This window comes from Vanellus vanellus (genome assembly GCF_965231255.1).
Source record: "Vanellus vanellus genome assembly, chromosome: 7".
NCBI lineage: Eukaryota > Metazoa > Chordata > Aves > Charadriiformes > Charadriidae > Vanellus > Vanellus vanellus.
This window is the reverse complement of record NC_138912.1, coordinates 21,113,180-21,135,369: the sequence shown is the minus strand read 5'-3', so window position 1 is coordinate 21,135,369 and position 22,190 is coordinate 21,113,180. Positions and strand designations below refer to the sequence as shown.

General features: G+C 43.2%; 1 protein-coding gene across 2 annotated transcripts in view; it reads right to left on the bottom strand.

The window, feature by feature from the left end:
- Positions 1-2,183: 2,183 nt before the first annotated feature.
- Positions 2,184-22,190, bottom strand: part of ARHGAP22 (Rho GTPase activating protein 22) — a gene marked incomplete at both ends in the record, with an annotated part of 150,560 nt that continues 130,553 nt past the window's right edge. For both annotated transcript variants that reach the window (XM_082486624.1, XM_082486625.1), the window contains 6 exons: positions 2,184-2,412; positions 6,669-7,569; positions 10,343-10,464; positions 12,317-12,390; positions 17,077-17,209; positions 21,297-21,504. In XM_082486624.1, the coding sequence (XP_082342750.1) occupies positions 2,184-2,412; positions 6,669-7,569; positions 10,343-10,464; positions 12,317-12,390; positions 17,077-17,209; positions 21,297-21,504 (1,667 nt within the window). The remainder of the gene's footprint in view (positions 2,413-6,668; positions 7,570-10,342; positions 10,465-12,316; positions 12,391-17,076; positions 17,210-21,296; positions 21,505-22,190) is intronic.

Here is a 22,190-nt window from a genome sequence, read left to right as displayed (position 1 = left end):
CTTCAAAAGGACCTGAAATTTATTCCTCATGAACAAGAGGAATAGACATTGCTGGAGCACAACAGTCACCTGGGAAATGGTTAGTTTCCATTAATCAGTTTGAGTGGATACAGTTTCATTTGTGATACTGAAGAGAAGAAAGAATATTATCCTGGATGCCAGATAGAACAGGCCATCATATTTCTTGCAGGACCAGTTATGACTATGAGTAATAATACAAGGGGCGGGGGGGGGGTGGGAAAAAAAATTAGGGGTGATGCTACTGCCTGCAGGTGGCAGGCTGCTGCCGTTGAACACTCAGGTACTGCCTCACTGCCTCATAGCAGGGGTAGGAAGGAGTCCAGTGCAGCTGGATTATTCTGGGAAGAAGGGAAAATGTTTTGAAATAACAATTAATTTCACCACCTTGTTTGACTTGTCTTAACCGTGAAAAAATAGGTTAAGGTGTTTCTTTTTGCTCACTTTAAGTGGTTTGCATTTCTATAGGGAGGAGAAGCATTACAGTGAGGTAGAAACAAGTTAACTTCTAGATGTTTAAATCTTGAAATACCTGGATATCTGTGAGATGATGATGAGAAGGTCAAGGTTCAAGGTGTACAACCTGCTGGTATCTAAAAAAGCCCCTTCTAAGGTTATTTCCAGACAATGAGTGATATTCTTCTCTAGTAAGAAAAGACAGATTCAGGTAATTTTTTGCAAATACTTAAATAAAGCAAGCACCTTCCCTACAGTCTGTACTTTCCCTTTAGCCAGTTCATGTTGTCGTGGCACTTTTCTGTTACAAATCTGTCTCTTCTGAGACTCCCAAGCTGCCTCAGCCGTCAAAGATACGTGCAAGAACAAGCGAACGGTGCTGTGAGGGCTGGGCTGGCAAGCGGAGTTCAAGCTGAATCTGGTGAAACAATTTTCTGTGTGTGTGCAGGCTCCACATGGCTCAGGGCACTACAAATGTTACGTGGAGCTTCTCAAAAAAGTCCCTTGAAAGGGAAGTCAGCCCTGACAGCTAGTTACTGGAAAGTACAACTTCATTCTAATGATGTTTCTTTAGTAGAAGTAACGAACGTAGGCTGCTGGGTTGTTTGTGATACTCCTCCTGTCCCCTCATCTTCCTGCGAACTAAACACAAAAAAAATCAACTGGTGTCATGAGAAATGTTAGAAGGCAGCTAAGTGTAAATTGTCCCAGGACAGGTTAGAGATCGCTCCCCACCCTTCCCCTTTTATTCCCCCTGCCAATTGCACTAATTTCTCTTACTGTAGGTTTTGCTATTAGAGTTTCATAGATATAAAACCCTCAGCAGTTGTATGTGCTTGGTGATAAGAATCTTTCTTCTCCTACCTTGACATCTGATCAGTACGTATCAACTCATGAGATGTTTTTTTCTTGCAGCTCATACTGCGCTATTTTTGGCTCAAAAACCCCCAGATACCTAGGGCAAAATGTGCATATTTAAATTTCCATGGAATTTGTGTGGCCAACCTGATTATTATTCACATACAGTTTAATAAGTTGCATTTTTGTGAAACACTGGAACTGTTCAGTAAGTAACGGACAATTTTAGTGAATTGTCAAGATCTTGGTGTCTTCAGCTCATTTGTAGACTTGGTTTTCACCTTATCTTCATAAAATAATGCCACTTTAGGAATGAGAAATTTGAACAAACTTTATATAGGCAATGGGGACAAAAAACCACCTCATTAAATCCATATGCTAAACCAACTTGAATGTGGAAACTGGACTGGAACTAGTGGACTACTGGAACTGCCATCTTCCCCATGCGCAAGTTGTAGGAGGGCCTCAGCTCCAGGCTCAGCCTGTCCATCCGTTCTCGTCATCCCACCCACCTTGCAGGACTTTCCACTGTCCTACAGCCAGCAAAAGGATGGTGCAGTAAGTCCGAGATGGCAGCAGTACAGCTGTGGGGAATAGTATCTTTTAATTTATGGATAAAAAGGGTGCCCACTCTTTCTTGGCAATCTGACATTTAAACTCTCAAGCATTAGGTTTAGCAGTCTTTCCCAGCTGGCCCAAATAATACAGCACATGTAAAGACAACGGAGCAAGTATCACCGAGAGCACGATCACTGTAGAATTACTCATGATACATGAGTATACCAGGACAAAATGTGCACTTTCACTGGTTTTGCCAGAAATATAATCTCTGTGTCGTTGTTCAGCTTGTTCTACTTGGGGACTTTAGCACTTCGGCTGCCAACAGTTAAACATCCTAATGTTGAAAAAAACTCTTCCATTTCCTTCTGCAGGAGGTGATTTCTCTTCTCAGCATCTTCCCGAGCACGTTCAGAATTCCTCAGCTTTATTTCCAGCATTGTATATTTCTTTCGTTCTTGGTCCAGTTCTTCTTCTAACCTAACCACTTGTTTCCTCAGGTCTGCACTTGTTTCTTCAATTCTTAAAACCAAAGGAGAGAGAGAGAGGGAGGGGGGGAAAAAAGAGGTTTTTTTTTTAAGTGGCTGGATAAATACTGCTGATAGCTAGAATAAATACAAGTTATCTTCATTCTAAGAGGAAGTTTTAAAGGAGGGCAGTAATTGCCCTTTCATTAATGTTGAGTCTAAGGGCAGAGACTGGAGCCTCTCCTCTGTTTATATCTTGAAAAAATATGGTCAAGTCTTACAAAACAATGCTTACTTTTGGGCAACAGGCTGAATGTCTGAGGCGACATAATAACACCTCAGTCATGCTGAGTTCAAATATATAATTCCAAAATAATCTTTTAATCTTTGTTTTCATCCTGATACCATGTTTCCCTCTATGGATATCCATTACAGAGGAACATCCTTGGAGGTGGGGTAGGAATGACATCACAGTCCTTCCTCACCATCCATTTTATGGTATTTTCTGTAAAGTTTATCACTGTCATTGGGGTGGGGGGATAAAAGTTTTACATATTGTACAAAATTTTACAAAACCCAACATTTCACATGAGGAAGAATCTGAAGAACAGACCTTAATTTTATCTGTGCACAAAGCTCTAATGCTTTTCTCTAAGGAGGTCAAAGAACAAGTTTCATGTTTTTTTGATTTGAAACAAGCGCAGAAGGCCCATCACTTGCTGTCCTCCCCATCATGTTTCCTAATCGCAAGACAGAGTAGTGGTGTTAATACAGAGGAGGGAGTACATCCAGATAGCAATTTCTGATCACTAGAATAGTCAGAAAGGGTAATTTTAAAAATTAAGCTGTGTCCCCTCTCTAACTTTGTGGGGAGAAAAAAACCAACCCCAAACCAAAAAATGACCACCTCTTAGGTTCATTGATCAGTACAACACCCAGCTGTGAAGCCAGGGTGCCAGGCTTCCCTGTGAAACTGTGAATGGGTTATTTTTAGACAGGGCAAATGACACTCAACAAGGACAAGCTGCAGACTTCACAACCTAAAAAAAAAAATAAAATAAAGGGACCTTTGTGACAGTCACAGAAGCTTCTGAATTCTATTTTGTGACCACCGAGAGGCAATTTTGCAGGCAGTACAGTGCATCCCCTTGAACTGTTCCTTCCCATACAGCTACGGATGGCAATATGATCATTATCACAACTTTCACAACATACTAAGAAAGTCACACACAGGTGCCCTGATCACAAAGTCCAGCAGACCAACAGCTGCACTGATGAGTGAACAGAAATGTATAGTTCATCTGCAAAAAATTGCCCGTCTCAATGAAGGCAGACTTTTATCTCCCAGATACCTGTCTTCTGTTATACGCAAGGACTCAAAGGTAGGGTAGTTCCACGTACACGCACACACCCCCCCGTTATAACATTTTTGTTACATCCTACAGGTCTGAGCTACCAATTAAATTTTTCCACTGCAAAGTTTAGAGGTCAGCTACAGCAGCCTAGCCTAGCTGTCCGTGTTCGGAATTACACAGGGTCACAGTACTTACTGCATTTCTACATATACAACATAACAGTCCTCTCCAAGATACTTCCAGTTTCTTAAGAGTCCCAGGTGGTAAACTTGAATTACTGAAACTCGACAGAGAATGGCTGATAATTACAGTAGCCTCGAGGAAGAAATGCTCTGGAACAGACTGCTTACAGGAAGGCCATAAAACTTGCCTCCCTCTGACTAAGACAGAGAAAATGGGCAGCTGATGATGATAAATAACAGCTTTTCCATCAGCAAGTGTTCCTTACCTCTGCCCCAGGCAGGTACTGACTCCGCTTTCCCTCCACTTATGTATGTGCCAACAAAAAGCTCGTATTCCTTCATTAAAACATGCCCTGCTACACAAATCGAGTTCTGCAAGCCACACAAGCACACGTACAATTGTAAAGGAACTAATTATTAATTTTGGGGACTAAATTATCTTCACTAAAATAAAGCTACTGAGGCAACCCAAAGTTTTCCTGCTAAATGGCCTCCCTTCTTTACTAATTAGCTCCTGTCTTTCCAAAGGAGCAGACTTTCATGCAGTCTCAAAAGGAACATATTTTTGCACATGTAAATTGCTGCAGATGTAACAAAATTTTTGAGAGCTAAGAAACTTGGCTTCAAATTCTCAGACTTGACAGCAAGATCCTTCGGGCTGTAATCCTGAACAGCTGGAGTCATCCTCTTTAATACAAAAGGGCAGTGATTGCATCTCGCCTGGTTTTATGAAACTACTAGTTCATTAGGCGTTTTCCTCCTAGCTACTTTGCCCTGTGAGACCTGGCCAATTTATAGCCCTCCCCTCCAGCCACAGTGCTCTCTGTCCTTGTCCAGCTGAAGGGGAAGGGCAGGGGTTAGTGCTGAGGCAGCTGGAACTGCTCAACAGCTGGAATGAAGAACAGGTCTTCCTGGATGTCCCTGATGTCAACAGCTGAAGGCCTCGTTGGAACAGTTTTGCTGATGAGGTGGAAAGCCATCTCTTTCCCCCAGGCACAGGCAGCAGGAAAAAATGCGCAGGTACACATTTCCAAGTTTTGCAGCCTTGTCTCTGTTCTGTTTATTGCTCTGTATCCCTGCAACAAGGCTTGCCAGGGCAGCTCTGCAGAATTAAATGCAAGGCACATACCCTCATTTCCCTCCCATTCTGCATCAGCAGAATGTCTAAAAAAAAAAACCAAAACCCAACAGATAAACCATGAGCTACCATCCTCATTCACAGACCTTTTCCAACGCACCGTGCTAGCCACCGGTGGTGTTCTCATCAGCTCTTCTACTTGGAACACAACAAGGCGGGGGTAAGCTTTTATGTTAGGTGGGAACTGAGACTGCTACGTGGCCTGATTCTCCTTCCAGCTTCACATACCAAGGCAGTACAATGCAAGAGGCAGAAAAGCTGCAGAGGCTGGCAAGCTACCACCATAGGAAATCATAAAATAAAGCAGGAAGGTAGGAAGTGAAATGCCTACCTTAACAGCTGGCCTACTGGAAGAGATCACAGTTCAGATACATTCTTGAGACGTTACTTTAAGAAAAAAAAGAGACAATAAACACAGCCTAAAGCTGTGCTATACAATCCCTACAAACAGTCATGTGTGCTCCTGGTACCGTGTTTGGGAGACTGATTGGAAACTGAGGCACAGAAATGCTACCAGCGTTTTAAAAATTGAAGGAGTATAACATTAGCACCTTAACACACGAAAAAGCTGAGAACTCAACTATTTGTAAGACATGGGACTCCAGCCCTTCTTCAGTGCAAAGTACCAGTGCTGCAGAGCCCAGGCTAATGATGATTCCTCTGTATTATAAGACGGTGTGCCATTTTGCATAATTTGTATATTAAAACGTATCTAATTCCTTTAAGCAATGCTATTTCATGTGCATAGTTCTCTGAGTACTTGCCTGAAAGTCATTCTACAAAACCTCATACACTAACTCACACAAATAAATATGACTTCCTAATTATTAATACTTTCTACTTCCTACAGCCCCTGCCCTCACACACATCTCACCTGAAAACCGGAAGGAATTTTTCTGAGCACAGATCTAAAGTACAGCACCAGCAGTTGCAGTTGCAGAAGTAAACATCAGAGTGAGAAAAGAACTACACAATTCATATACCTGCTGTGCAACTAGCACCTTGCTGCTACTTTGAGCCAGTGGCTGGCCGTATGAGCAAAGGACCACCACAAGTACATCAAGAATCAAAAGCGAGGTTTCTAGAAGTTCAACACCAAAAGGCTGCTGAAAAAGTTGTAGTTGAGATGCAGTCCCACCACCACAAAAACAACCCCCAGAGAATAGTCAAGATTGGTTTCCTGAAGAATGTTTCTGTTGGAAAGAGCAGCAAGAAGCCCTGAATTTCACGCTAATTTGGTACAAATCCCGGCACCTGCACAGCTCCTTGTTGAGGCCTGACCACCCCGGGGGTCCCAATCCCTCCCTCCAAGATGTTTGCTTTGCTCTTTCTCCTGGGACACTGAGAAAGAGCAGACTTTGCCATTACCTGTGCAGTTTTGATTTCCAGTGAAAACACAGAATGTGAAATATTAGGATTCCCTGTGTGATGGAAACTCCATCTTTTTCATCCTCTTAAATCAGAGAGAGAAAAGTTGGATTCAGAGAGCAGTGAGGAAAAAGCGGAACCAAATCTGCTGTCTCCCAACCCCAAACTTCAGGTCTGAGAACCTGATACGCTTGGTAGCCCGCACCCATGTTCAAACAGGGGTAATGCTGACCGACATATTCCTTGTCCCCCCTGCAGATGACATTACCTTTTGATACTAGTCTCATACTCAGTCCTCTGTTTGCTCAGTTCTGTCTTTAGCTCCACCACCAAGCTCTGTAAGGCCCTGGAGCATTTGACGGAGTCTCTGGAAGCTGCAGCTGGGTTGCTCTGTTCGCTGCTGCTGCTGCACGCTTCAAACCTGTCACTGCTGTTGTCCAGATCTGCAGTCTTAACCTCACTCTGAGACAGCGAGCCCTGAGTTATCCACTCAGTTTTGAGGGAGCTTAAAGCAGAAGAGTCACTGGCCCGGCAGGCTGGGCAGCTGCTCACCGAGTCCATCACGGAGATTTCACATGATGATGTAGACCATGTCGTGCTGGCGATACTGTGTGTGCTAAGGGAGAGGCTGGATGAAGGGACATTGTCGTAAGTAGAGAGTCTCTGGGAAGAACATGAGTCTTTAACTCGCTCCCCAGAGGCTGTCCGGCGATGGCCTCGGAGGGAGTACAGTCCATTCATCAGCCAGTTCCCACTGGAGGAGAGGTTGGGGATATCTAAGGATGAGCTGCCCAGCTTTGGACTCACGGACCGTGCTCCTTGCTGGCGGAAGGAGTATTTCCACGGAGGCAGCGTCTGCACTCTTTTACTGGGGCTGGTGGCAGGCTGAGTCAATTTGCCACTGTGCTCTGAAGGAGTGTTTTTCACCGCAGATCCAGGAGTGGCCTCTAGTGCCGCAGCATTGCTAGAAGGCACATCAGCGGGGCTGGGAATGCTGTTCTCTGACCTGCTGTCCTCCCCATCCTCCTCAGAGATCCACTCCACAGTACTGCGCTGACGAACGGGTCTGATTTCCAGCTGGCTCCCTGGCACGTCTGCCTGAGGAACAGCAAAAATTCGCCCCTGTTCACTTATCAGCACTGTCATCAGGTGCTGAACTAGTGAGGTGCCTGTGAGGAGAAAACAAAGGCAAGCAGTGGAGACATGGAAGACCTCAGACACTCACCGCCTAACATGAAATGCCCTATGAGCCCCTTGCGAGGCAGGCCTGTGGCCACCATGCACTGCAATGGGTCTGCACAGACAACTGCTCTGGGCCTTTCTATATGGAACTGCAAGAGACAGGACTCATTCCCCTTGCTGGAAATGGGGACTGTGAGGGATGTAGGTGTCAGTCCAGCTCATGAATGTAGCTGACTAGCAGAGTACACATGATCACTGGCAATGATTAATAAATTGGCCTGCTTAAGGACACCTTCGAGGATGACAGAGGAGGAGGACACCTGGAAAACAGGGCATGCCAGTACCACACCAAGGCATGGGGTTCAGAGCCGGCATCAGTCCCAGTGTTTGCACCCACACAGGACAGCATAGCCCTGTGCAGAGATGCACGCCGGATCCTGAACACACTAACCTATTTGCTGGGATGGAGCACCTCTCTGTCCAGCTTCCAAAACCAGCAGGTTTCCCCAAGTACGTTGCATCCAGTTTCACAGTCTTAACAGACCCAGAGCTAGTGTTTATTGAAGAACTAGAAATTTCAGCTCAGGCTTTCTGCTGCACTCAGTGTATAGAGAAACTTGCAGAAAGTATGACATCTACGATACATGCACCTGCAGAAGGTGTACAGCAAGTACAGAAAGTACTTGCAATTATTTAAATCCACATAAGTGGGTTGTCATTGTTTTGTAGTAGTGGAATAGACCATTATGAACTAACAGAGAACACCACTTACCAGACCTAATACAAAGCACTTTCTACAAAAGAGGAAAATCTTAAAGAGAGTGAATATGTAATTCTATCTTTAAGGATCGTCTGAAATAGAGAAGATGATTAACATACTCAGGGCTTCAAGATAAGAGCCTGAATTCAATAATGAGGTTTCGGCCTGATAGAAAGAAGTACTGAGCTCACCTTCAACTTCTATTTTATGTCTGTGAATGCAGAGAGAGAAATAAACCTCTCTGGAGATGAGGGCATTCCTAACAATTTAGCTGTCAAACTTCAGATATTTCTATTTGAAATACATGATTTTAATTTGAAGGGAAACACAATTAAAGTGCTTTTTGTTAAGAACTGGCAGCAGTATTTTTCTGTATCAGTTGATTTAGCAGATCCATCTTACCCTGAAGCTAAACAAAATTTACTGAGAGTCTTTCCTCTTCCCTGTTATTTCCATTTAACCAATCTTCTGTCCTCAACTAACAATATAATGATTAAGTCTAAATATCCAGTCCACTGGATGCCCATTTTTCTACAGTTCAGGTCTGTGGTAATACAGAACTCCAAGTCAGGTCACTGTAGTGTTTTTAGATGATGATTAGGAGAGATCATGAGCCCATAGCATCTGTGGTACCTGTGCACCTACACACAGTACGAGCACCTCTGCCATCTCCTGAACTGCATAATGAAATGGCAGAGGTGAACTGAACCCAAACCTGTCATCTGTACCAGCTGAACAAAAAGCATGTTGCTGGCCAAGGTTGTAAGATTCTTATCAACACTGGCCAGCTGGCCACTAGGGGAAGTCCCAGCATCACACAACAGATTGAGGTTTCCACTATCCCTACCTTTGTAATACTGCATAACCCAGCATCTGCTCTTGCACTCCCGTTTTCTCCTCCCCACATTTTTATACCTTCCCTGCTTCAAAGGTCACAAATCTTAATAACATGGGCCACATCTCTGTGGCAGCCTTCGAGTCCCTGAACAAGTATAGTATGTCAGTCCATGCTCTGAAGCTGGTCTGGTCCCTTATAGTGAGTTGGCATCTGTGGAGCACGCATCTGTGGTGCCTTTCAGAAGACCCTTGTGCAGAGCGCTAAAGGCACTGCTGCTGCTAAGGCACTGTAACACTGGCATTCTGTGAGGATTACCATCACACAGAACACCACGTCAGCTGTCCCCTAGAGCTAGGGAGCAGTGCCAGGGCTGAGTTCAGACATCCTGGGCACAGCACCTCTATCTGTGCCTAATGCTGGATGAATCCATCAATTCTTTTTGTAGGCTTGCCAAGATCACACAAAACTTGATGCAAAACCCTGCTAAAACTTGCACCACAGTAGTTGTGCTCCAGTGCCACCTGGGAGAGGGGCTGTATCCCAGCTTTAGTGTCAGCCAGCCAGAGATCATGCCCTGGGCATTTCCTGACCCACATGGAGGTAGACAATTTTAAAGCTTCGGATTTTTACATCCAAAATTAACAGTGATTTTCAACTTACTCCTTGGGTTCTGTGAAGTTCTGACCCGCACACAGCCTGCTTAGACAGCAACACTTCTAAAACACCTAGTTATAGCCACAGTGGCACGGCAAAAACTACAGCACCTCCTTGGTTGTGAACTGGATGTCCTTTACAGGGAGCTGTCTAACCACCGAAACGCACCAATACTAAATGAAAGCAGTTTGGTACTTTAACATGGTCCTTTTGAAGAACATTTGAGCTTTCATTTTAGCAGTGGGTTCAAAAAGAGTTTCACAAACAACTTATAACAGGGCAGAGGCATTTCCATGTGGTGGAGAGGACAGACACTCCCAGGTCAGTGGTGAGTGGGATGACAGAGGCCAACTGGTACATCCCCTCACAGGCACTGATGAAAGGGATTGCTTGACTTGTTCCTGACTGTGCAGTCAAGTGATACGGCTACCAGTGAATGTATGACTTCAGCATACTCTTACAGCTCCAATACAAAGGTGTTGTGTTATCTCACAAAAGTAGTACTTACCTTCCATCATGGTCACTGGGTCTTCCATTTTGGGCCGTAATATATTTGGTCCAAATACTGTAGCCAGGTTCTGGACACTCATCTTGTTAATGCTGGAGTGAGCCTGAACTTCATCAAGGAACCTTGAAAAGCCCCCCCAGAAAAATCAAAGGAGGAGAGGAATAATAAGTCACTGCTCATACTCAGACTGTAGGCATTCTGGGGCAGGAACAGTTTTGCCCTGTGTTTATACAACCCTAATACCTGAAATGCTTCTAGGGACTATTGCAGCTTAGATCATCAGTAATAACCTCAGATCCCTCCTAGTGTATGAACAAGAGAGGACAGGATGGTTTCTGCCAAAAGTACCAGGCTACCAGGGATCCAGCCTTCTACAGGGTATGAAAAAACAGATTTTCACATTTTTATAGGAATTCTCCAATTACAGAGATAGACTTCTGCCAGTTTTCACTTACAGATATAATAGAAGTAAAAATGCGTGTCACTCATCTCCTCATTCTAGAACTAGAAGCCTGTGGAAAGAACTTTGTTGCTTGAATCTAACAAAATACAGATAGAGGTAGCCCAAACACTTCTTGTGAATGCATCAGTTGGCCAAACATCAACACAAGAAAAAGATCATGCAAGCCAAAGACAGCAAATGAAGAAATCCAGACAGACTGGCTATCCATATGTATAAGCTGGAACTCAGTAGAAAGTTTCTAACAGTTAATGTTTTTGTGATCTGGAACAGCCTCCCAATAGGAGTTATAGTAAGAGAAATGCTGTAACAAACACCTAAATAAGTTTGCACATAATTAGCTGAGTTGTTAAAAAAGGACTATACGACATGCAAACCTACAATAGCACAAATAGGACTCAGTGGCTTCAAAAGTGAACAGTCGCACTCTGTCTGTACTGTTTCCTAAACTACTGTTAATTTTTGGATGAGTTTTGGCAGGGAAAAAGTTTCCTTGTCATTCTGCACTACTTGGCAAATTTTTGAACGCTTCTACTTGCGGCATGACTTTTCTAGGCACTCCTATTTTTTCTGCAGCTTTGCCCTGGAGCGGACGCTGTGCTGAGACCCAAGAATCCTGTTTTCTTCATTAATTCAGAAGAAAATTCTACTTGCCTTTCCTTTCCTCGGTTTTTCACTTATAAACATATATAATTATATTCCCCTGCCTCAGCCATTCATGTTGAAGTGCTCAGATATTAAAACAAATGGCTACAGAAGCACATAGTGAGGCAAAATAATTTTTTTAAAGCATTCAAAAAAATACATTTTAGAAATGCTATTTGTCTGTACACTTGGGAAGGATTTGACATCTCTTGAATAAGTCACGGGCTTCATGTCAGTGTTTGTGTCTACTGCCTGCTCCAGATGCGCAAATCCCACCGGTCATAAAGGGACTAACTACCACGGAGACTAGATTACAGCATAAAGTTCACTACATTGTATCTAGGGTAACAGTTTGTTCCACCTCCCAAAACACATTCCAGCCCACTTTGCAAAAACTGAGAGAGTCAGCAGAGAGATGAGGGGAGACAAGGCTGTGAGGTCCCTGGTACTGCAAGGGGAAGCCACTCCCAACCCTGCTTCCAAACCAGAGCTGAGGCCAGACTGGCTATTCTGACTGCATCTGCTACTCAGCTTGTGTCATAAATCTTCCAAGTGTGCAGTACCTGGAAAAAATGTCTGTCTTTACTGGTCTTTTAAGTGCTTCTGAAATAAACAATGTAATACATTAGTATCATTCATACCTGCTGCCAAGGCTGCGGGTGACAGAAATTTGCTTGGCTGATGCTCTTGGATAAACCAAGAGCTTCCTTCAGGCAGGCTGCACGTTCACCTCCACATGTTTTATAGGAGCAGTAACTTACGTGTAAGTGCTGTTTGAATATTCATACATTCAGAGCAAATTATTTGCATATAAGACTGAGCCTCACAAAACTTAGTGGCTTTTCCAAGTGTTAATTAATTTCACGTACTTGCATATGTATTTGAGGAGGTTGTAGTTGGCTTGGGGCAAATTCTTCACCTGTTTAACCAGTTCCTGGGTACCCTGAGGGACAGGAAAAACAAGGAGAGCTATTAATACAAATGATGCAAAGCAGACGTGACTTTCCTTCAGTACTACAAATCCCTCTTTCCAGAGTCAAAACCGTGAACACAAGGAGGCTTTACTTTAAAAACAGGTGTCATCCAGTGTGCTGTGCCTTATCAAAATCACCATGTCCAGAACTTGATTCAGTTCTCAAAATCAGTGGAAATCCTTCTGTCAACTTTAATGGTTGATGTAGAAGCTTTCAATTAGTGAGGCCTGCTAGTCTCCAAAGTCTGCCCACTGGCATTGGTATAAATGTACCAGTAAAGGTGCCTTTTCAGCACTTAGCCTATTTGAAACTTTGAGGCATTGAGTGTGGTATAAATACATTGCAGTAATGCTCAACTGTGCAGAGAAGAGTTTTTTCTTGAAAAAGCTAAACGACATTCCAATTCAACTACCTCCTTTTTAATTACTTACTTCCATTTGCAGTCATTACGAGCTGTGACATACTTCCTCATAAAATTTCTGTCTTTACATTAAACCATAAGATGAGACATCTGCTGGAGGAATGACTTAAAACCCTGAAGCCACTGAAGTCATCTAATGAAAACCTCTAACTCAGAAGGCTATTGTCCTTCCCCAGTCCCAAGCATCATTTGCTTGTTCCTGTCAACGCTGCAGTTGCTCTGGAGATTTGCTTATTTTTTGGGACAACTAAACCTTTTGTGGGAAAACAGATATCCAAGCACATTTGGGAAGAGTGATAGCTCTGGAGGGCTAGATAGACAGAGGGCTGCTAACTAACGATGGAGAAATGCCAGAAGTAGCCGGTTCCAAGGCAAAAAAGTGCAAAGTTGGACATTCATTTCAAACTTTCCTCGATTTATTAAGGACTGTTAGGGAGTGAATTCTGTTGGCCAGCCTCTTGCAATATCTTCCCGGTTTCTCTGGTCCAGGCAAGTCAGAAAGATCCAGAGAGCAGTCTGTATTCCTGCCTCCATCCTTAATGTCCTGAATGCATAGACACTTTTTTTTATTCTATTTGTCCAATCACAAAAAAGTCCTCTAATAAAAAAATGAGACTTAAAAAAAAGAATTCTTCACAGCAGTAAGCCCTTTTTAATTCCTTAGCTTAAAAATTATGCTGGTTTAACGGTGACAACAATGGAAACACCAATAAAAGACTAGTCATTTTTGAAAATCTCAGTCCTCTTTTTTAAACTTCTGAAAACACTTGAATCAAGGCCAGCTGCTACTTATGCGAAGGTTAAGGTCATTTGTTCAGGTCATCCAGCTTTCAAGTGAGGAGTTTGGACTGGAAATAGGTGAGCTAACAGACCTAATTCCCCCTTGAATTTTGCTCTGTAACCTAATTTATTTCAAATACAGAAATAAGGATGGTATTTGGCACTGTATTTCAAGTGCTCTGAATTAAAATACTATGGCTCCACTGGATCCAAGAGGAGGCTTTGGAACAGACACTGCAGGCAGTTGTGAACAGCTGAAAACATAACCTAAAGGTACAAGATGCTACCTGAAAGAAAAAATGGTGCTAAAAACTTATCATCCGTGCTCTGTCATGCGGAATCACAAATGTGGTATTACACAGAGAGTATCTTCATATTCGTCAAGGTACAAACACTTGCTAGCTTAAAAAAAGCTTTCTCTCCTGCTGCAGCATTTATCAGCTCTGTCACAGGTTTGTACCCACGAAATACCTGAGGGCAGAAGGCTGGGCCTAGTAACACAACCGCAAAAGTAGAAAGGAAAATGCAAGCTAGAAACTACTGTGTTATTAACAAATAGCACTGATCATGCTTATGGCTGCAGCCTAGCAAGCAATAGAGGCACTGCATGCCATTCCTCCTGGTATTTGGCAGTAATAACTCATACCTCTTTGAAAATGCTGCACGTCTAATTTACCACGGACACATGCTTTCCAAGGAGTGATCCCAAACCCAAGGATTTTACAATGTGTGTAACAGATCAGCACCAATTTGGACTTTCTAGTTGGGCTGGAAAACTAGCAACACTTCAGATGTTCACCCTAATTCATACCCCTCTTTAAAAATTCAAAGCCACATGCTTAGCCCACTGAACTGCTGTGTCCATCTCCAGAGCAAAGGCAGCAGTGAAGGCTAAAATACTACCATGTCTAGTCTACTCAGACTCAAACTAGTTTTTAGATATTTTAAGATCTTTCAATTACTGTTACTCTAAAATTGTTTTTCATTTTCAATCCCTCCTCCCAACCAAGTTGGTATCAGAATCAAATTTTTTAATGCTTCAGTCTTGTGGAGATACCTGGAGGCCTCAGTACAACCCAAGGTCTCCGTTACGTTTCTGTTTGCATTCCAACACCAGTGAACGGTTGACTGCAGAATGGAGATGAACAGCAATCTGAATGAAAAATGGAAAGTTTAGGGCAGTGCTGGAGTTGGGGATTAGGCCAAGCTAACATCATAATAGTTCTTTTCTATGGTCACAATGTAGCAGCATGAGGTGCCAACAATTTTATCCGAATGGCCATTTTGCCTTAAGTAATTCTGTTGTTATTGGAGGGGTGATTGCACAAAACATAAGAAAATTATATTGTGAGTCCAAAAGTCTCATTCAAAACTTCCAAGTGAAAAATGAAAACAAAATACTACTTCAAATTAAAACAAGAGATTGCATTTTTTTTTCTGAATACTTTTTCAAAATTAAATGTTTGATTTTGAAATTCCCTGCTTATCATTTTGCGCTAAAAAATTACGGTTCCAATGAAACCACATTTTTGAGCAGGGGGATTTTTCCATGTGGGAGGTGAGTCAGGCCCTACAGGCTGGGTATGACTTTGTGCTACATTCTGCTCCACGTGCTACTGTGCACGTACAGCCTCTCCACCCTTGGTGTGCGCACTCCACCTTCCTGTCTGTAAAAGTAAACAGCCCTTGTTGAGGTTCCAGACTTTCCTGACAAAAGAAAATAGTTATGTTTACAACAGCAGCTTAACAAGACAACTTTGTGCTATCAGCAGTACTGTATTTTGTAAGCTTTCATTTTGGCTACCTAATGCTCCTCATTGCCTTTCTAATCCAAAGAGAATACTGCACTCCAAGTCATTTGAGTCTGGCCTTGCTCCCACAAAACCAACACAGATGTTGCTTCGCAAAATGCTGCAGCCTGTGCAGGCAAAATCAGGCAAACTACGTAGTTAATAACCTGAGCAGTGCTATACAATTACGTTTGCCCAACTTGGCAGTGTCTCTACTCTTGTGCAATAGTGCTTAATGGATCCAAAACTTCCCAGTCTGCACATCTTAAGACCAAAATGAAACTAGCTCCACTGCCTTAGAAAGCTGCTGTTTCTTGTGAAATCAACCATTGTGCTGTCTGTTACAGAGCACCCTGCAGAGATGCCCGAGTTGACTGAGGATAAGGCAGAAAATGAACAAGTTTTGGAGCCAGTAGACACATACCTGTACCTATTAAAAGACTACACTAGTGCACTGACACACTGATGTGGCTGTGTCCAGGGTGTGAATGCATATCCATGTGTGGTAATATGCTGTATCATGCACAGAAATTCACTTTTCTAGACTTGGCTAGGGGATGCATCATGTGAGTACAGATAGTAGCAAACTTGCCTTTTATCCATAAAAAAATGACATTACCAGATATGCTACATTTGATGCATGCAAACAAGCATCTTCCTGTGGGCATCATGAAGGACTGAATCTCCCCAGAGCCTTCTGCCACTTGAACTAAAGGTGAACCCCGCGCTCTCAGTAAAGAACAGTTTTTACAATCCCCACCAGAGACAAAGATGTAAGCACGCTCTTGAGGCCACACACAGAAAAGGGACAGAACTGTGGACCGCAATTTATAAGCCCTCAGGCTTTGCTTCTTCAGCTGACACTAGTAATAACCCTTACAGCTTCTTTAAACTTCTGTTTTAGAAGGTGGCACAGTTCCACCCATATTAGACCAGATCCAACGTGCCTTTGCAGTCAGCAAGGAGCTCAGGCATCACCACAAGAGAAACAATACGGATGAAACAGATCAATTAATCATATTGTAAATTATCCTGCTCCTCCCAAGCAGTGAATCAAAATTTCCATGATTGCCACAGACTTGGAGGTTTCTGTCAGCCCCTTCCCTTGCCTAGAAACCAAAGAGAGGAACATCATAAGAAGGTTCTGGCAAAGTATTCATAGCACTATTTCTCCCATTTTGGGATGGTATTATAACCTGTCCTTTTGTAGTGCCTTTCCTCTAAGAAATATAAAGACCATCACACAGATGAACATCTCATCCACCAAAAACTTGGGGAAGCAGAACATGCTATTCTTATATATGTAACTGAAAACACAGAAAAAGGGAGTGACTTTATACAGCTCGCTAATGAGTCAACAGCAAGGCTGGGGAAGGAACCCAGGATCACCTACCTTGCATCTCTTGCTGATTATGCTACAGAACTGCATTGTTCGGAAGAAAGAAGCAGCAGGCTACAAGACTGACTTTAAAAAGTTCCTGCTTCAAGCAGGAATCTGTGATATTAATACCCAATTCACGGCTCCAGGAAAATTCAGGGGAAGGTTCCCGGGAACTTCACTGATTTAAATCAAGACTGAAGAGTGATGAGAAGAAAGCTGTACTACATTGAGTCTTAGGAACAATCTTTGAGGTAGAAGGAGGCAGATTATAAGGATCACTGACCTCTCCCTCATCTTTTGAGAGTAGCTGTCCGCAAGAAAGAAAGTCTTCATATTTGGCAAAGGGGATGACAGGCTCTGGCAGCTCTCGAAGGTAAAGCTTCAGGAGGGACGCCACAGTGTGAACATCTGTGTTGCTGCAAATAAAGAAGAGGGAAGGAAATTTAGAAACTCACAGTACCCCAAAGCTTGATGCCTTTTGTTGAGGATGCACCAAGGTCCCTCTTCTTAGGGACAGGGACAAAATAGACACACGGAGGGAAGCTGTACTGCCACATGTTTGTACTAGGCAGGAGAGTCTACCCGGGAACAAGGGAAATCTCCCATTTTGTCAAGATATAAATGCATCTCAGGCTATATGGGCAGTGGAAGGGCTATGCTGATGATACCGCTTAAGATAGGGTGGTGCTGTAGTTCCTCAGCCAATGTGGATCAGGAGTGTGTGCAATACAGTCCAGGCAAGTGCACAATGATCACATAGAACTGACAATAGAGCTCCGCATCCTCATGCAATCAAACATAACCTCTGGTCCTCTCACTGATCCCTCCTACCCGATACTCTCCCCAGTCAGTACCCACATGCATCTGATGGGCTAGACTTCCAAATGTCCTGCTCAATCATTCAGAAAAAAATGGAGGAAGCTGTATTTCCTCCAGGACCTCTATTGCCATTTGGCATGGTTGCCCAGCTTGTGGGTCACATCTCCTCCGCCAGGCTGGGGCATCTGGCATTTTCCTAGCCCATGTTATGCTGGGATATCAACTTTTCTTTTGTCTCCCACTCCAGGAAGTTCTTTTTCTTCTTCTCTCTACTTTGCTTTAAGTTGGGGTTGAGGTGCGAGATCCCACGACGAAGATGCGTCTGTTCTTCCCTTTCCATTTCCTATCCAACTTTTGATGTATAGTGATACCTGTCCCTCATTCCAAGTCTCCTATTGTACAACTTTGTTAATCTTTGCAGATGACCTCCTCAAAGGTTTTGACTGTTGGAAGTCTAAACATATTCTGTCACCAGCTACCTACTACCCACCGTTGCCTGACAGTCTTTAAAGAACTCTGAGAAAAACACATCAGTAACCATGGGGCAGCAGAGCTTCAAATCCTCACCTCTTATCTTAAAGCTGAGTCTCTTCTGCTTAGCATGTTTTTAAGCATTTTTGGAAGACACAACTAAAACAAAACAGGAAAAATTACAATAGAAAGCTGCCAGCAGCTACCACTTGCTACTAATTCTGATAATGCTATTCCTATTAAACAGCTCCATCATATTTCAGAATACCAGTTTCACATAGTGGTTTTCTTCAGTTGATTATAAGTGCTTTATGAAGGAGGTCAGTACCATTATTCTTTTTTTTCTTTTTTAGTGGGGACTTTCAAGGATGAATGGTGGATATGACTATCACTCAGAAGCAGAGCCCAGACTACAGCTTCGGGTCCGCTGTCTGCAGTTATTGTTTCATCCACAAGGCCACGTGAAATCCAGCCAAACGTTCAGTGGCATGGAAGTGCAATAGGAGCAGGCAGCTGTAAGGTGCTTCCACAACAGCAACACCCAGCCTTTCTAAACAATATATATATGCATTTAAAACCCAAATTGGAAAAGCAAACCTTTTAAAAATATATATTTTAATTATCAGTCATCACAGAGATCTGATCCACCACGGAGCAGGCAGGCTCTAGCACTTGGAAGATCACTGTAGATACAAAAGACATCTAAAAGCACTGACTGAAACTAGGAGAAAAAAGGATATTCCCTTCACTGCACCTGATTTGGAAACAAGCATATATAGTTCACGCTTGCAGAAAATATTTGCCGCTGCCTAGGTATCCTAGGCCATATGTGGAGAGTTTTAGTTACACATAGAGAAAATTGAGCTAGCTAGGAAGAGAGGCATTTCACTGTGGCTATACATGTCAAAGACCAGACAGTGGACACGGTGGGAAGAGCAAAAGGCAATGACTGGGGGACCATCAACTGTCACACTACTCGCGTACCCCTAGGCTTGCCTCCTTTAATTCTGTACTGAACCTTCAGTTATCACATTTCAAATCAACTACCCAAAAGGCAGGCATTCCTTCATGGAGATATTTACTGCCTCTGTTAAAGGTGAGACTTAGCACCATTCTATTTAGCCCGTGCAAATACCTATGGAAATAAAGGTGCTTTCTGCTTTAAAAATGCTGGGGGGTGGCTCGGCTTATCTTCATGACAATGAAGTTAGTATGGATTGGACTAAGGTAAAACATGAAAGTGAAACTTTAATTCCTAATTAATTCCTTCTATAGATATTCCTGTTCCAGAATATAAGTATTTTCCAGAATAATTTGGTTCACTTCATGAATTAAGATAATTCTAATTCTGAACTAGAACACCCAGACATTCAGTTAAAAACACAAAGCTTTTGTTCAAGAGAAGATGAAGTGAGACAATTTGATGATTTCAAACTTTATTTTTTCATGAAAATATCTCTAAATATTTGACACTTCCATTTAGGGAGCAAATACTGACTGTGGTTAAAAATCAAAGAAAGGAAGATGGGTGGTCTGGGAAGCTGAGGGGAGGGAAGAATTAGAAGAATGTTCCAAATAAACTATAAGGATATTCTTCCTAGGATGAGACCAAACACTGTGCTACCCACGCAGAAGAGCGCTAGCTCTTCCTGCAGCAGTAGGCAAGGATGCTATTGGCAACATCAAGACCAGCTGCAGGTCCAGGGGAAGTGATTCCCTAGGTTAATGTGCTGGCAATATACCAGATGCTGCCCGCATCACCTGGGAAAGCAGTGCTAGTGTGTTCCAGCAAGAAACAGAGCCAGGTCTCCAAGTCAAGATCCCAGATCTGATCCCACGTCTGGACCTGTGATAGAGATTCGGCCAGATCTACACAACGGCCTTAGATCCAAATATCGCTGGAGTTCAAGGTCTCTGTTAGGTTGAAGGCCCATTTCTGAAAGCACTATTTAGGTTAGGACAATGCCGACCTTCACATCTGGAAATGTTAGTTACAGCGTATGGACAGGAGTTGGCTGCAAGGGCCCTGAGAGCATCCACGCTCCCGCTGATTTGACTGCCTGGGCTCAGGGCCAACATAGAGATAGCGCAGCTGAGAGCTGCCCCCGTTCCCTGGCTGACCTTGGATAGAGCACTCTGATCCAGGGCTGACACTTCCCGTGGGAGCTGATATTAAGCTGAGCCTCTACCACTTATCCCGTGTGTGAGCTAAAACTCCCACTGCTACACAGCCATGTCTGTGCCTGGCTACAGACCCTGTTGATCCGGACCTGGATGCTGACTCACGGACAGATTACCTAGCCTGATCTTGGACCTGCCTCATCACTATGGACTTGTCTGGTGATCACTGGACTGTGTCACTGCCTCTGCCAGCCTTATTACCACATTTGGCTCCTGGCTCACCTTGCTTTGTGAAGCAGCTAGCCCTTGGTGCTCCCTGACATTGGCACGGTCAGTTGGACAAAAAGGCAGCTAGCATGTCTTTGTACCAGGCAAGGACTGATTAAATCAACATTTTTGTACTGGGAAGGAAAATGCAAAATTGCTGGTTTTATTTCAGAAACATTTGATTCAAGTTTTGTTGAAAATCAAAAGATATATTCAGTTTTGAACTAAATGTTCCATCTCAGCTGCTGAAATTATGGACCAAAAAAATAATTTTGGCCAAGAATTCTTCTGGGGTCAGAAAGTGTTTTGTTATGACATGCTGGTCAATCCTATGCATTGCATGCATAATAGCCAGGGAAGATGTGAGATGGTGGTGACTATTCTGAAACCTGGTGACAAAGAAAGGGGAAGAGTCGAGATATTGCCCCTGGGGCAGATCCGCTGTGGCTGAGGCAAGGGAGAATGCAACATCTGAAAGCAGTAAAACACCTAGTTCGACTCTGTCATACCCATTTCTATGGTGGGATCCCACCAACTGCTGACTATGCAGCACCCAAATCTAGCAATGCATTTCATTCAACGTGCTTACACTGAAACACTGGAGTAGCCTCATCTAGATTAATGGACTCAACGTCTCCCTCTGCTCAAGCACTTAGCTGAATGAAGGCCTCCACACCCAACACCATGCAGGAGAAAGCCCCATCGGCACTTAAAATGAAGAGAACAATGCTGTGGAAAGGACATGTAAACTAAGATAGCCACTGTAAGGCCAATTCCTGACAGATTTTACATGCCACAGATAAACCAGCCTGAATGTCAACTCACCTGTCAAAAAGGGGCTTCTCTCCACAGTCAAAAGAATCCTGCAGATCTTTGACAAGGTTGGCTTGGCCAGGCATCCGAAAGAGTCCCTCCTCTGTAAGACCTCGCTCCCGAATAAAATCCACACACTGTTCAACCAGCAGTGGGGCCAAGCGCTGGCCATACTTCCTCTCATACTGTACGGTGTCCTCCAATCTCTGTCCAAAGATCCCTGCCAACAGAGAGCAAGACAGACATCTGGGTGTCAGCTTAAACTCTTCTTGAGCTATCACTCATGGCATACAATGAGGAAAATTTTCACATGGAGGGGGTGAACCTGTGTGAAGGTCCAGTTTCTAACAAACTCAGAAGAATAAAACTATTTTTAAAACCAAGAATTATATGCTGAGTGATTGTTTTTTCCTGCTTAAGAGCGCTTCAAACTATCCTCTGCCCTAATCCAGTTTATATCTCATTATACGCAAGGAACATGGGGTTAAGATTATGTTTATGGTTATCCACAGCGGTGCTGAATCTGGATTAAGTAATTATACTTCCATTGCATCTTCTTTCCCAAGAATGCCAAAACAAAGGCTACATTGACTTTACGGGACACAATTCCTTTCCGCAACGCACCCACCTCTTAGCTGTCACACAGTTGCCTTTCAACAGTTTGCAGCTGTCCAGCCCAACAGGTAGCAATCCCGCTAGCAAGGAATTGCTAACACGACAGAATACAGTTGTTAACATTAAAACTGGCAAGATTTGCATTTCTATTTCTCTTCCTTTAATTAAAATTGCTGGAATAAAATGTATGCAAAAATATATTGCCCTTCCTACTAAAACGTGTGTGCTGTACTGGCACCTTGAAAATATCGGAAGCACCAGATACTCTAAAACCAGACTGGCCTAGGTAAT